This window comes from Schistocerca gregaria, chromosome 4, assembly GCF_023897955.1.
Source record: "Schistocerca gregaria isolate iqSchGreg1 chromosome 4, iqSchGreg1.2, whole genome shotgun sequence".
Taxonomy (NCBI): Eukaryota; Metazoa; Arthropoda; class Insecta; order Orthoptera; family Acrididae; genus Schistocerca; species Schistocerca gregaria.
The window spans coordinates 757,306,944-757,323,347 of NC_064923.1; the positions used below are offsets into that span (position 1 = coordinate 757,306,944).

The 16,404-nt window shown below is 42.1% G+C and overlaps 1 protein-coding gene across 1 annotated transcript in view; it reads left to right on the forward strand.

The window, feature by feature from the left end:
* LOC126267904 (muscle M-line assembly protein unc-89-like) overlaps positions 1-16,404 on the forward strand; it is a gene marked incomplete at its 3' end in the record, with an annotated part of 447,423 nt that overhangs the window by 370,063 nt on the left and 60,956 nt on the right. Inside the window, exons 10-12 of the mRNA XM_049973214.1 lie at positions 407-543; positions 5,373-5,528; positions 13,894-14,074. Coding sequence (XP_049829171.1) covers positions 407-543; positions 5,373-5,528; positions 13,894-14,074 — 474 coding nt within the window. The remainder of the gene's footprint in view (positions 1-406; positions 544-5,372; positions 5,529-13,893; positions 14,075-16,404) is intronic.

Genomic DNA, 16,404 nt, shown 5'->3' on the forward strand with positions numbered 1-16,404 from the left:
CTTTAGAACGAAGAATGTGTCAGCATACAACCGTTGTTTATGAATCTGCATAATTTTCGAGGACGCTTCTTTAGTGTCTATCTTTGATCTCAATATGGTGCCTTTTGAATCAATGAGAGCTATTTATCTTCCTTGCAACACTTATAGTACGCTAGCGTATAATTCGTATAGTGCTTCTCTGTCGTCCTTTACAACATCCACGTCCAACATGTCTGTATAGATGTTGCTACTCAGCCGCAAAACTTAAACGTAGTTTTGAATGCGCATACCCCTGCCTGTTTCAGTTGTCACAGTTTCCACAAACACAAGCTCTGAAACTATGTTAATGATGCGTAGACAACACTGACAAGTAAGCGTGGAGGCTGCAAGAAACTTGAAAGTTAGATTCACGTTTGTCTTGTTGCAGTCACTGTATCCCCGGAGCCAGTGGTCACGTGGTACCGCGACGACGAACTGGTGGCGGATTCCGACCGATACGAGATCATTACGGAGACTCTGGGCACCGTCAACCTCGATATCAAGCGACTCGAGATCGTCGACCAGGTATGGCAACTTCCTCCGACAACTTGGAGGCAGTCTCGACAAACGCCAAAGCTTTTTTAACATTTAGTTACTCCTGCATAGCATGTCACAAGTAAACGTCTATAACAAAAACTATATTTTCAATCATTATATCCTTATGAAACTTACTGTCAGATTAAAACTGTGGGCCGCAAAGAGACTCGAACTCGGGACCTTCATTCTTCGGTGTCACGTGCTCTACCGACTGTGCTACCCAAGCTCGACTCAGGACCCGCCCTCACAGCTTCAATTCTGCCAGCAGCTGCTCATCATTGGGCTACACTAGTCTTTACTGTTTGAGTGGCAGCGAAATGCCATAAGAATTTACCCCAAAGGGCCATGAACAATAATTTACATATTTCAAATTGGATCCACTTGTAACACTTCAGTTTTATTATGGTGATATGTTTTCTACAATAGGTTTGTAAATATTCACCTTAACAACAACAAAATATTGACATTAAATGTGGTCACCGCAGCTAACCATCACCCCATTACAGTGTACAAGTTCGGTAGTTGGTGGTTCAACTTTGGTGTACCATTCTTTTAATTTTCGTGGTCTCTCTTGAAACAGTTCTTGCCGCTATGAGACACAAAACTACTTTGCATACTGAACACATCCACACTGTTCCGGACAGAGTTTTTCTTGAACTGCATATTGAACATCTTCTAGATGATATGCGAATGGACTGAGATTTACTACTTTCGTGGCAAATACTTTCGTCTGCGTATGCCTTTATCTGAGACAACTTATTTTTATATACAGAGGATGAAGCAGCAGCCTCTGAAACAATTTTTGAAGCCAACAAACTTCTGTACACCTCTCGACGAAAGTCTGTTTTAGAGAACTGTTTCGTCTCAGTCTCCTTGTGTGTAATGAATGCATTTATTACTCAGCAGTGTACTAAGTGAAAAGAGAATCTCGTCCATATTTTCTTGCTTCTTCTGTCTGTAGCACAGTCTGACTTTAGTCGATCAAAATGATGCACATAGTTCATCCGGGAATTGTAATCATTCAACACAAGAGGGCAAGTGATATTCGTTATTGTTCCATCATTCATCCTTCTAATTACTGTGGACACTTCTGATTGTATATGACATATATAAATCACACTGACCATCCTGTTATCCTTCTGTCTATAGATATCTACTCCATTATTCCTTGTTATGTAACTGAATTCCCTTCTCTCAAGTTCCTTTTCCTCCTTGCGTTTCGGCATGTTTTTCCTCCTGGGATTTATTGTTTCACAAGCGTATAGATCACTGGACTTAGTTTCTTAAACAGATCATACGATATAAAATAATTTTCCGTATAAATAATGGATCTTTCCATGAAGGTCACTGGTTCAATTTAAAACCACATTCAGTTCTAAACCTACTACGGGTGACTGTGAAACTCTTCTTGTCTAAATATAAAATTTCTAATTGTATGATGATTCATCACATAACATCCACACTTTTTACCCTCTCTTTATACGTTTCTCTCTCACGTACTGTTTGCTAGATGATCTGCCTTTCAATTTAACTATTGCTTCGTCAACAGGTAGATTGTGATGTTTTGTATGGCAATCTCGAAATTTCGTGTTCAAATGACCTACGAATAGTAACGTACGTAGTTTGTGTAGTTCGTCATAAGTCGACTCTATCTGTCTTTTTACTGGCGTTAGCTTCGATACATAACTTCCACAAAGGTCTGTATCAGTGCTGCCGTTATCTCTGCAGCTAGGTTTTTTTTTAGTGATTCCCATATGAAGATTTATTCCGATAAAAGTTAATATTTCATATTCATTGCCACGGACGAAAGGTTTTGCCTGTCTGTGTTGCATACAGACTGGTTTGAAACACTACATGGTGTACACGTGTTTCAACAAAAACTCGGAACATCATTCATCTGGCCTTAAGTTCTGTTTGTTCACGCCATATTCTCCAGTAAATAATGGAACTTGGTCAAGATTTGTTTGTCGCCTCCAGCGAGTAGTCGATGGAATTACGAGTGGCACCGCATTGTTTTCACTTGTTTCATCACGTTCACTGCTACCGTCACACTCACCAATGCTCGACACACACAGCTGTAAACAAGTTTAGAACTTTGACGGTCTGTAGAGAATGCCGCGTCATTGTCATCGCTGTCAATACTCTCGTCACTAGAAGGAATTTCATAAAATAATGTTCGAGTTCCTCTGTCATTCTTTTTTGGCGAGACTTACTGGATGGAGAAGGGCGGTGGTTAGCGCCACTAACCACACAGAAATTCGTCTGTGAAGTATCCAAAATTCTATTCGAATAAAAATATTTCTTGTCGATTTATGGAAGGTCAGGACATACATATGAAGAATTACTTACCAAAAATAGGGGCATTAAGAAGAGATACAGACAGAAATGCACGACACTTCCACAAACAACACCAACAATCCATGAAAAATCTGCTCGTGTCATAAATACGTGGCAGAAGTGCTGCACTGTGATTCTGCTGCCATCTAGCGAAACTTTGTTGTTGTTGTTGTATTCAGTCTTGAGACTGGTTAGATGCAGCTCTCCATGAAACTTTAGTCAACAGTAATTAGTTGGTTAGTTGAGAGAACTATCGCCCCTCAGCGGTAAAGTGAGAAAACTGTGTGGTTAGCTACAGTGACCACCGTCCTTTCAAAGTGTCTACGTATGTGGGAGACCACGACGATGCCCTCCTTCAAAGAGTTAGCTGACGGAGGCAAAATCTTAATGAAGGAGCAGCCTTCCCACTGCTCTAGTGCTGAGTAGACACAGTGCTGCGGACAAAGCAGTCAGTTTCCACCAGTCACCGTTCATTGCCAAACTGGACGGGCAGACAGGGGTTGGAAAACAATGAAACGAGACATGGAATAAGATCTCATGGCTTTCGCCAAGCATTTACTGGCCTCTCTCCTTACAATGTAAAAGGATTAATCTTGGTACTGACTGTTATGCAACAGCATATGTAGACGGAATTCACCCTGCGCCATGTTGAAATGTTCCACCCGGCAGTAACACGATTCCGATGGTGATGTCGATGATAAAAGAATAAGAACACGCCGCAGCTGAAGAATATCCACGTATTTTAGGAGTAGGTTCGTTTGTATCTTAGTATAGCTTCGGATATCTGCTGTAAACAAAGTGCATCTAGACTGGCGTGAACGGAAACAGAAAACGTTCAAAACCTAGAAGAAGGCTGGTTTCGCAAAGGAGTCACTTTAGTGTTGCTGCATCTTTCGTAGTGACATTTAAGCAGAGTCTTTGGCTCCTGACACATGTCGTGTCGTGTAAGTATCGGATCTCTGAAGCGTTGTAGGATGTTTTGCGATCACTTTATAAGTTCTATGTCACGCTGTTCTATTTGCTGATAGCTTCGAAACTTTCTGTTGCGTATGTCTGCTTCCTGCTTTCCATCAACATATTCTTCATGCATTCGAATCACTTATAACAGTGTTATAAGCTATTTTCCAAATTTTACTAGAGTGAACCGTGTCCACAGTTTAAAAGGTAAAACCGCAATGTCGTCCTCCTACCATTTTTTTCCTTATTGTATGTCAACGACCTTGTGGAACCGAGCGTTCAAAATTTTCCAATGCCAGACGTCTGCACATTATATTAGTAGTATATAATTTTTTGTATTTGCTTGGAATTGTAGACTCCTTTCCTTACGTACCTCTGCTCCATCCTTCGGTCTTCACTCTTATCTTAAAAGCGGAGGTCTTCTTAGCCTATTGCTGAGCTAGTTCATACACGCTCTCATTGCCCGCTTCGGTCCCTACTTTTAAGATCAAAGGTATGGGGGTAGGTATACAAATTAAGTTTGCCTATTACTCTAAGTCACATGGAGATAAACGCGGTGTCAGAAGCCGCTTACAATCAACCGACAGCATCAGTCTCCATCAGTTCCTTCACTGTATGCATGATCGTGTCTCAAGCCACGGTATTATGTCAGGCGCTGTTTAGACGCCCGTTGAGTTTATCATCTATCTTTTCACTCCACACAACTACTTTTTACACATTTGTCACTTTTTTTGATACGAAGAGCTGTTATACAAAGATTCCACAACGTAAACTCAAAAGACTATTTCTCTCAACTATGCTGTAGGTCTACACATCCGTCATGCCGTTATCGTTATTTTTCGTTCACTTTTCACTTTAATTTGGCAGTGCATTTCCTAAAAGTATTCTGTTTATTTTTTTAAGAATGATTATTGATGCAAGAAAAAGAAAGTAATAAAAGTTATAATTAACTCAGCGAGTCTTTTAAATTCGCTATAAGAGAAAAGAGAATCTTAACTACATTCAAATAGGCCTACTGTCACCTGTGACTTTTCTCCTCTTGTCTTACAAAGGCAGTATCTATGAAACTGTCTTAGCGAATGTACCGAGCGAGGTGGCGGAGTCGTTACCACACTGGACTCACGTTCCGGAGGACGACGATTCAAACCCGCGTCCGCCCACCCTGATTTAGGTTTTCCATGATTTCCCTAAATCACTTCAGTCAAATTCCGGGATGGTTCCTTTGAAAGGGCACTGTGCACTTTCTACAACATCCTTCCCTAATCAGGTGGGACCGATGGCCTCACTGTCTACTTCCCTCCCCAAATCAACTAGTGGAGGTGTGGTACTCAACCTGAATGCCGTAAACGGCTGAGCAACAATACTGACTCAGGTGACAGTTGCTTATGAACTCAGTGGACAGGCATATAGCTCTTAACATATCGTAAGTGTATCCATAGAGCTGCAGGGTGCGACTATGAACTGATAATCGAGATTTAGAGACTTAAGTATGCTGGTTCTTTCAAACTTCTTTCCTGTTCCAGGCTGAGTGGAAGTGCGTCGCATCGAACGACTTCGGGCACAGCGTAACGTCCTGTTTCCTGAAGCTGGTAATTCCGAAACACTACAAGAAGCCGCGCTTCCTCGAATGCCTGAGGGCCATATTATCCGAAGAGGGCGCCGTCAATCTGGAATGCAAGGTGAGGGTCGACAAGTATAATATTATATCTATCTTTTGCTTTCTGCTCTAGAATGGCAACTACAACTTAAAATACTTCGTTGATCCATTATGGACCGTGGACAACGGCTGGCATGTATTTCTTGATGCAATAATTTACCAACAGCCGTATGTATTGTAGGAATTTATTTTATGAACTTCTTATGTGCTACCATTTTCGGCATTACACTGATGCCATCTTCAGGCCCCACACGTCATAGTCGTATAATCGCCATACACGGAGGGAGCCATATAACTGGAACTGTGAATGTAATTGTTATGCAACGGGCGACACAGTCTGTGCGTTTTCGATGGGTAGTGTTTCATATCCACCATACAGCCAAGACCTGGCTCCCTGTGATTGTCATGCCTTTGCACACACGAACCACTGGCTATGAGGACAGCATTAGTTCACAGACAACGAGGTGCAAACCAGCGCAGAGAACTGACAGCCGTATTGGAAAGTTGGTAGAAGTCTACAATAAATATCTAACTCAGAGACGCTTCTGTGTAGAGACATATCTGCAAAGTTTACCTAAATGTTGCTAATAAAACCGTTGTGGATTCCACTGTCTTTTTAATTTCGCGAAAAATGATATCTCGGAAAAAGTAGTCCTCGTATATATCTTCACTCATTATACGTCCTAAAGGTTCACTTTCTTCATGGGCTCTGTGGAATGCAATGGATGACTTAATGAATGGATGAAAATAAATTGTAGTGATAAGAGTGATGCCGCTTCGCTCATTTTCAAGCAGTCATATTTTACAATGAATTTCTTAACATTGTCGTGTTCTTCAACAGCCTACACATTTCGATTCATATTACACATGAAGTACCAACACTGAATCTTGTAACTTTGGCATCTGAGGAGACGGTAGCATCGTCTATTTGCTTTACGTTTAATGCTGATAAAATATAATCTTATGAAATCGTCACTGCATTAATAATCCTTCTGTAAATGGCTCCTGCCACGGTTGCAGAGCACAACCGTAATTATGAAATTTATTTCGCTATGGACCTTTTTCCCGTATTACAGATGTGCTGTCAATCTACACAATTAAAAGCTGGATGTGATTCTGTGGAACAACGTCGTTGCTGTATGTTCAAAGGATCTCTGTTTCAATAAGTCACAGTCATTGCGACAAATGGTAATATCGTTGGGGACCTAAGCGTCTTATATCAAAAGAAAAAGTCATTGCGACAAATGGTAATATCGTTGGGGACCTAAGCGTCTTATATCAAAAGAAAAGACGCACCATAAATATACTGTCTGACAAAAAATATGAAGCATCCAGGAGATATTGTCGGATAACTTCGTACACGGACACAACGTCAGTGGGCATGTAAACGATTAGAGCTGCAAATCTCTGTGAGAGGTAGAACGGGACCACAGTGCATTCGTGTTGTTCGCATTTGCATCTACGTCTACATCTACAGGGATACTCTGCAAATTATATTTAAGTGCCTGGCAGAGGGTTCATCGACCCACCTTCACAATTCTGTATTATTCCAATCACGTATACAGCGCGGAAAGAACGAACACCTTTCCGTACGAGCTCTGATATCCATTATTTTATCGTGGTGATCGTTTCTCCCTATGTAGGTCGGTGCCAACAAAATATTTTCGCATTCGAAGGAGAAAGTTGGTGATTGGAATTTCGTGAGAAGGTTCCGTTGCAACGAAAAACGCCTTTCTTTTAATGATGTCCACCCCAAACCCTGTATCATTTCAGTGACACTCTCTCCCCTATTTCGCGATAATACAAATTGTACTGCCCTTCGTTGAACTTTTTCGATGTACTCCGTCGGTCCTACCTGTAAGGATCCCACACCGTGCAGCAGTATTCTAAAAGTATACTGTCTAAGAGAATAGTGTTGTTACAGGGCGTGGCAGGGTACGTAAGGGGTGTGAACGGCTTCAGATGTTAAGTTACCACTGCGAATGACACAGGGATGCCTAATGCTTGTATGATGCAGCATTATCAGTACTTGACACAGTTTGAAAGAGAGATCGTTGTGGACCTCTATTTGGCTAGGTGGTCCAGTCGTGCGGTATCCAGATTCCTTGGGCATTTGTGAGCAACAGAGGCATGATGTTGGATTGCATGAGAAGAGACAGCAGGTTTTCTCGTCTTCAAGGTTCCGGTCGAGCACAGGCGGCCCATGTGGCCGAGAGGTTCTAGGCGCTTCAGTCCGGAATCGCGCTGCTGTTACCGTCGCAAGTTCGAATCCTGCCTCGGGCATGGATGTGTGTGATGTCCTTAGGTTGGTTAGGTTTAAGTAGTTCTAAGTTCTAGGGGACTAATGACCTCAGATTTTAAGTCCCATAGGGCTCAGAGCCATTTGGACCATTTTATACCGGTCGAGCACATCTGAACATCACAACGGGAGATCAGCTTATTGTGCACCAAACACATCGAAGTCAGTTCATACCTGCGAGTGGCATTCGAGTACAGGTAACGGACTCCACTGTGTCATCCAGCACCATTGACTGGACTGGCAGCAGTGGAAGTAGGCAATGGGCGCCCCAAGCGTGGGCTGCCACTGACAAACAGCTGTGTCTGGGGCGGTGCCGCGACAGGGAAACATGGACCGCTGACGAGTGACGTCACATTGTGTTCAGTGACGAAGTGAGGTTCTGCAGTACTCTGGATGACCATCGCCGGCAAGTGTAGTAGCGACGTGAGCTGGCTGATTAGCTCGTGGTGCGACAGCCATAGGGCATGACATCAGGTTGTGGTTCATAGTGACTAATGCAACTCTGCGGGCACAACGGTATATCGTGGACATATTGTGTTCTCCTAGGTCACCTCTCGCGTGACAGTATAATCGTAATAATTTTCAACTGGATAATGCTCGTCCACACATGGCACTTGTCTCTGTGACGTTGAGGAACTTCTGTGGCCAGTGAGGTCCCTAGGACTTTCCCCAGTAGGAGGTGTTTGGGACCAGCTCTGACGTCACCTCCATCACAGTGACACTGTACACGATATAGAGGATCTGTTGTGGTCCAGCTTGCCTCAGGAAAGGATACGACGGCTTTGTGGCACTCTTCCCACACAAATCAGGGCATGCATTCAGGAATATGGGGCACAACGTCATCCTGATAAGGGGCTCTTGCTGCCAAGTTATATGTTAGTTTGACTCGTTTTTGTGTCACTGAAATAACATCCCCTATCATCATGAGACGTGAAGTATAACTTAGTTTCCTCCGCCCCTTATGGGAACTTCACTTTTTTTTGCCACGCAGTGCTGAAACGGCAGAAAGCGTGGGAGGGTGGGAGTGGAAGCTGCTGATAGTTTTGCTCGGCAAATTTATCTTCATCATTTACTAAAAGAAACCAAAACTTTACACAAGAGTGAATTCGTGCTCCCTGATCGCAGCAGCAGAAAAAGAGAAGCGGAAACAGGACACATCCAAGACACTTCTTGTTCGGATGTGAATACGAGCGTCCACGATTAAGATCAAGAAAGAGTTTCCTCCTTTCAATAGCACCACTCTTAATGTCACCTGCAAATTGTCGAATACAGCTTTGGCGTAACTCACCATCAGAGAGGTACTGGAACAGCCCTAAAGAAGAGCTTGCTAAAGAACGTCACCTCCCATACAAAACATGGAAGATCCTCAGCAGGCTGAGAACTGGTGTATCCCGATACAAGGTCAATTTGAAGAAACGGGGTTTCTCTCCAGGAGATGAACTATGAGAATGTGGCGAACAGCAAGATCACCAACACCTGCTGAGCTGTAGAAACCTCCCAGCCCCATGCCCGATGGACGATCTGGTTACCGCCAATGACACAACAGTTCAAACGGAGGAATTTTGGATGTCGTGTGGAATTTAATCAGGTACTTACATTGATTGTAAATGGTTGTCTATCGGCTATATATGTATGTTATGTTCTCGACACGAGTAAGTAAATAAATAAACAACAGTGTGATCTCGAAATATAGAACACCAAATTTATGATTTTATAACTTATATCAAAATTAATGGCTGTAATCACTCATGCACATTTTATTAAAAAATAAATAACAAACTCAGGAGAACACATATTATCAATGCACCATGATACAGCTAAGAAAATGAACTGTGCTCTAGTAGATAGTACCAGATGCAAAACACCAAGGCAAATATTTGAACAATCATTTTTCACGTTTTTGCAGTTTTCGTTTCTTTTGTTTCATGTATAACAATTATAAAGAATAATACTTTCGAAAATAACAACAATTTAATGTTGAAATATAAATTTTTAAGAAGAAACTGCAAAAAGGTGGGAATTTAAGGAGGTGGAACCTGGATAGACTGAAAGAACCAGATGTAGAGAGTTTAAGAGAGAGCATAAGGGAACGATTAACAAGAATGGGGGAAAGAAATACAATATAATAAGAATGTTTACCTTTGAGAGATGAAATAGTGAAGGCAGCAGAGGATCAAGTAGGTAAAAAGACGAGGCCTAATAGAAATCCTTGGGTAACATAAGAAATATTGAATTTAACTAATGAAATGAGAAAATAGAAAAATACTGTAAATGAAGCAGGCAAAAAGGAATACAGGCGTCTCAAAAATGAGATCGACAGGATGTGCAAAATGACTAAGCAGGGATGGCTAGAGGACAAATGTAAGGATGTAGAGGCTTAACTCACTAGGGGTAAGATAGGTACTGCCTACAGAAAAATCAAAGAGACCTTTGGAGAAAAGAGAACCACTTGTATGAATATCAGGAGCTCAGATGGAAACCCAGTTCTAAGCAAAGAAGGGAAAGCAGAAAGGTTGAAGGAGTATATAGAGGGTCTATACAAGGGCGATGTACTTGAGGACAATATTATGGAAATGGAAGAGGATGTAGATGAAGACGAAATGGGCCCGGGAGTAGACAACATTCCATTAGAACTACTGATGGCCTTGGGAGAGCCAGCCCTGACAAAACTGTACCATCTGGTGAGCAAGATGTATGAGACAGGCGAAATACCCTCAGACTTCAAGAAGAATATAATAATTCAAATCCCAAAGAAAGCAGGTGTTGACAGATGTGACAATTACCGAACCATCAGTTTAATAAGTCACAGCTGAAAAATACTAACACGAATTCTTTACAGACGAATGGAAAAACTAGTAGAAGCCGACCTCGGGGAAGATCAGTTTGGATTCCGTAGAAATATTGGAACACGTGAGGCAATACTGACCTTACGACTTATCTTAGAAAAAAGATTAAGGAGAGGCAAACCTGCGTTTCTAGCATTTGTAGACTTAGAGAAAGCTTTTGACAATGTTGACTGGAATACTCTCTTTCAAATTCTGAAGGTGGCAGGGGTAAAATACAGGGAGCGTAAGGCTATTTACAATTTGTACAGATACCAGATGGCAGTTATAAGAGTCGACGGGCATGAAAGGGAAGCAGTGGTTGGGAAGCGAGTGAGACAGGGTTGTAGCCTATCCCCGATGTTATTCAATGTGTATAGTGAGCAAGCAGTGAAAGAAACAAAAGAAAATTTCGGAGTAGGTATTAAAATGCATGGACAAGAAACAAAAACTTTGAGGTTCGCCGATGACATTGTAATTCTGTCAGAGATAGCAAAGGACTTGGAAGAGCAGTTGAATGGAATGGACAGTGTCTAGAAAGGAGGATATAAGATGAACATCAACAACAGCAAAACGAGGATAATGGAAGGTAGTCGAATTAAGTCGGGTGTGCTGAGGGAGTTAGATTAGGAAATGAGTCACTTAAAGTAGTAAAGGAGTTTTGCTATTTGGGCAGCAAAATAACTGATGATGGTCGAAGTAGAGAAGATATAAATGTAGAGTGGGAATGTCAAGGAAAGCGTTTCTGAAGAAGAGAATTTGTTAACATCGAGTATAGATTTAAGTGTCAGGAATCCGTTTCTGAAAGTATTTGTATGGAGTGTAGCCATGTAAGGAAGTGAAACATGGACGATAAATAGTTTGGACAAGGAGAGAATAGAAGCTTTCGAAATGTAGTGCCACAGAAGAATGCTGAAGATTAGATGGGTAGATCACATAACTAATGATGAGGTATTGAATAGAATTGGGGAGAAGAGGAGTTTGTGGCACAACTTGACAAGAAGAAGGGACCGGTAGGTAGGACATGTTCTGAGGCATCAAGGGATCACCAATTCAGTATTGGAGGGCAGCGTGGAGGGTAAAAATCGAAGAGGGAGACCAAGGGATGGATACACTAAGCAGGTTCAGAAGGATGTGGGTTGCAGTAGGTACTGGGAGATGGAGAATCTTGCACAGGATAGAGTAGCATGGAGAGCTGCATCAAACCAGTCTCAGGACTGAAGACCACAACAACAACAAGATGAATATAAAAAAATGATTGGTTAGAGGGGAGATTTGTCCGTACCATCACCGATTGTGACTGACATTGAATACCTCGGAATGGTTTCTTCGACAGTCACACACACACACATACACACACATACACAAAAATGGTTATTAGAAGACAAATAGTATTGCTAATCATATTTATTACTAATCCTATGTATTAACTTTGTGTACCGCATTTGGTGATTTCTTGGCTAGATCGCCAGAACGTTATGCTTACTTGCTGTGACATCTAGTCTTCCTCCTCATTGTCACTGTTTTCGCTGTCACTGTGGGTGGCGCTGTCCACCCTCTGGAGACTGTTGTTATGTTGCACATAGGCTTATCTGTTATGCCATGCCCGCAGGTACTCTTGTTGTGTTGCTTTTGAAATACTGTTTGTCAAAATACGCTTAGTTGTGACCATTGTTCTTCGTCTCTTATTGCTGTGTATATATCTACTTGTCTGTTTCTGTGCAGTCTAGGTGTAGTGTTTGTCTATTGTTCGCCTACTGCCCGCAGAAAAAGACAGTGTGTTCTGGCGAACTTCCTTCCCCGCATGTGCCTGTTGGTGTCTGCCTCAGAATCTGGCGTTCGAAGAGCGTGGAATAAGGTCCGTGTCCGGCTGGGATCGATATGTCTCAACCGCTCTTTTATGTCAGTGCGGAAGTCGTGCAGTCTACGTCCCTTATCACTTACACCCCACTCACCTCGCCATGATCCAAATGCCAACTTTCAGGGTGACGTATCGTCTCTATCGGCACACCGGTTGTTGTGTGTACCTTACCTAGTCTCCCCACCTTTAACCAGTATCTTGCAGCTCTGTATTTGATCGTGATATCTATGGGCCATATTCCGAGCATCACACAAAGTGCGTCCACTGAGGTGGAGGCGAAGTCTGCAGGTAGCCTTAGTAGGACAGTTCTCTTGTCTCGTCTGACTGATGCTTTGTTGGTGACCAGGTTCATGTGCCAGCTGCGAAGCTGAGTACTGATTCGAAGAGCGCACAATGGTATGTCCGTATGAATGATAGAGGCAGTCTGTGCTGTTTTGAATTTAGACTCACCAGTTTGTGTAGTATTTTTTCTGCTTTGTCTGTTGTTAGCTGTATGTGTTTGTGGATGTTCAGTTTTTCATCTAAGTGTATCCCGAGATAAGGCGTAACGCGTGCTCGTTTGATGTTTGTGTCCCCATTGTTAATAGACGGATTCCTTTGGAGTGATTCCTTTCAGTAATCTGTATATTGTTTTGTTTTCGGCTATCCTGAGTTTATTCTTGTGTCACCATTGTGTAACTGTCTATAGTGCTCCACGGGCTTTCTCTTCTACCTGGTCTCCGTTGTCTGCAGTGACTACAACTGACCAGTCATTGCGTAGGCGTCAGTTATGTCCTGATCTGTCATTCCTGTTCAGAATTTGTTGGAGTTGTTCGAGTGTTATGTCCCAGAAGATGAGGCCGCAGATCGACCCTTGAGGACAGCCTTTGGTGATTCTTTTAATTACTTTCCAGCTGTCCATCTGTCCTTCGACTAATCGCTCTTTACAGTAGTCTAGGAAACTGTTGTACACTGATTGCGGTATCCCCAGATGTCTTAACCTCTGAAACATTGCGGGCCACCAGAAATTATTGAATGCCCCGGCAATATCATTACTGCCATGGCGTTTTCTGTGTTGTGGTATTAACTATGTGTTGCCGGCCGGGGCGGCCGAGAGGTTCTAGGATCTACAGTCTGGAACCACGTGACCGCTACGGTCGCAGGTTCGAATCCTGCCTCGGGCATGCATGTGTGTGTTGTCCTTAAGTTAGTTAGGTTTAAGTAGTTCTAAGTTCTAGGGGACTGATGACCTCAGGAGTTAAGTCCCATTCTGCTGAGAGCCATTAACTATGTGTAAGGCCTGGTTGGAAGTTCGATATGAACCCACAATTAATTTGCATTTACGGCTGGAGTGACGACTTGCAGTAAGAGTCGCTACCTCGTGTCGCCTGTGAGGCCGGAGCTTGTAACGCTGATGCTCTCGCAGGTGATCGGCGTGCCGCAGCCGGTGCTGAAGTGGTACAAGGACGGCGCCGAGCTGAAGCCGGGGGACATCCATCGCATCATCTCGGGCCAGGACGGGACCTGCTGCCTGGGCACCTACACCTGCGAGGCGCACAACTGCATGGGCACCGTCGCGTCCTCCGCCTCGCTGCTCGGCTTCGAGGGTGAGTCTCTCCACAGGCCGGTATAGCTGCCGAGGCGCCTCAGTGCCGTGCCGAAACGGGCTGAATACGTCAGCTTACGAAAACTTGAGTGGTCATTCTTACATTACGTGCAATCTGCTGGAAGTTGAAGGCAACGATAAAAAATAATCACCAATTAATATAGCTGTCAAAAATAAACGATTTTTCGTGTGTTTAACAGGTCAGAGAATTTCATAAAAAAATCTTCTTGTCAATGACATGTTGAACAAAGATTAAAGAAAGAAACAAGTTTCGTACCACAAGGAGTAGGATTAGAAATTCTATTTTAAATAAAATAATCATCTTTCGGATCTTCCACGAGCTTCTGACGAGATTATTCTTTACTAACTACCGGTTTCGACCATTTAACCATCTTTAGGTAAAATGAAAACATTTCGAACAGCCTGTTTGGCGACGTTGTTATTTCAGACAGAAGCCTGGAATCGTAAGGAGGGCGTCTTCTTCTCCTGTCCCTACAGAACTAGACCTGTGCCTATTTCGACAGTATACGACGATTAACGACATATATAATTGCATTTTACTGCTGACTCAGTAGCTTTTCACCGACTGCGACATAATCGCGTGTACAAACAGTGATCCAATACTGTAAAATGCTTTTTTATTCCAGTCTCTGATCACAAATGAATTCTTTAGACGATCACCGGTTTCAGTCTGTAATGAGAATCTTCAGATATTTTTTACACCATGGCCATATCACTTTAGGATATGGTGTAAAAAAGATCTGAAGATGGTCATTACAGACTGAAATCGGTCATCGTCTAAAGAATTCATTTGTGATCAGAGACTGGAATCAAAAAGCATTTTGAGTAGCTTTTACTATTAACGGGACACTGTATGTCCTATACCGCCGATGTTAAATTATCGAAATTTGTGACCCATTATCTAGAAAACTTTTTGAGACACCAACTTACAATTTTCCATAATTATTGAATGCACCTTTCTAGATATACTGAACCAGAACTATTACTAAAATTGTATTGTGGGCCATTTTATCTTTTTTTCAAACACACAATTTTTTCACAGAATTTTGTAAATAAATGAACATAAAAACAAAACAACTCACGATATTTTAATTATCTAGTTCCATATGTGTTGAATCTCACACTTAGCATGCTGTGAAAATTTAATGTCTCTACTATTAGCGCTTTTTTAGAAAACGGGTCATTTATTGCAAAAAATGTAGTTCAGAGATATTTTATTACAGATTCTTATGCAGACTTACATTTCCGCGTCTTTTATGCACTAGAACTGCACTGGCCCATAGTCTGTGTCTGGTTCAATGCCACAACAGCCCAATGCTTGCCTCCTCCTTTTCTTTCTTGCTTCTTTTCTCATTTTGTGAGCAGCTAACTCTGCTTCACGTACACGAAGCTCATCCAGTTCCCACAGTCATTTAGCTGTGTTCTGTCCAAATCTTACCCCTAACTTCTCCAGAACCTTAGGTCTTTCATAGTTCCCACCATTAAAAGTTATTACACCACCATACACTGCTAACGTAGAGTCAAAAGGCCAACAAATACATTTTTAGCCACAGTGCACCATACAACATTAATGAATGACTCATTCACATTTTGGGTCTTCCAATGTTAACACTTCGTTGGTAGCTCAGGATTAGCCAACTTCTGAGACGTAGTAGTAGGCACAAAACAGAGCAATTCACAGCCTTCTAGACTGTGTGGTTCCCAAGACATGACTGCTCAACTGTGGCAGCATATGCGTAGCTGTGAAATTTGACAGTCACACATCAACATTCAAAATATTATTTGATGGTCTCACAATTGTCTGATTTTAATGTATTATATACCAAAATGTTCAGGGAAGTCTATACTACATTATACAGTAAAAAACAGAAAATGTCAAATTTCAACGAATTGCACGTACAATGTCCCATGTGACGGAGGATGACTTTTATTTTATATTATCTGAAGCGACAGCGAGAACGTTGCTATTTAAGTTTGAAGTAAATTGTCTTTCCTGTAATTTTCAGCAGTCTGCGATTTAACATTCTATTTCTTCCAAAAACGTATTTTGCTTGTAAGATCTTGGAACCCCATTTTCGCACCTGTCATGGTTAACGCAAACATATGTATGGACACTAAAAACAGTGCTTAGTGTTTCACAACATACATTCAGTACTTTTAAGTTTAAAAAACTGACATTTATTTTGAAATTCCTACGTTGATGGGAAAGCCATACTCCTGTAACTCCATGATAGCCACATGTAAAGAAGTCGCTGATAGTCAGTTATAAAGAACAGGACACTGCAGTTGTATAGTTGGCTTCACACACGT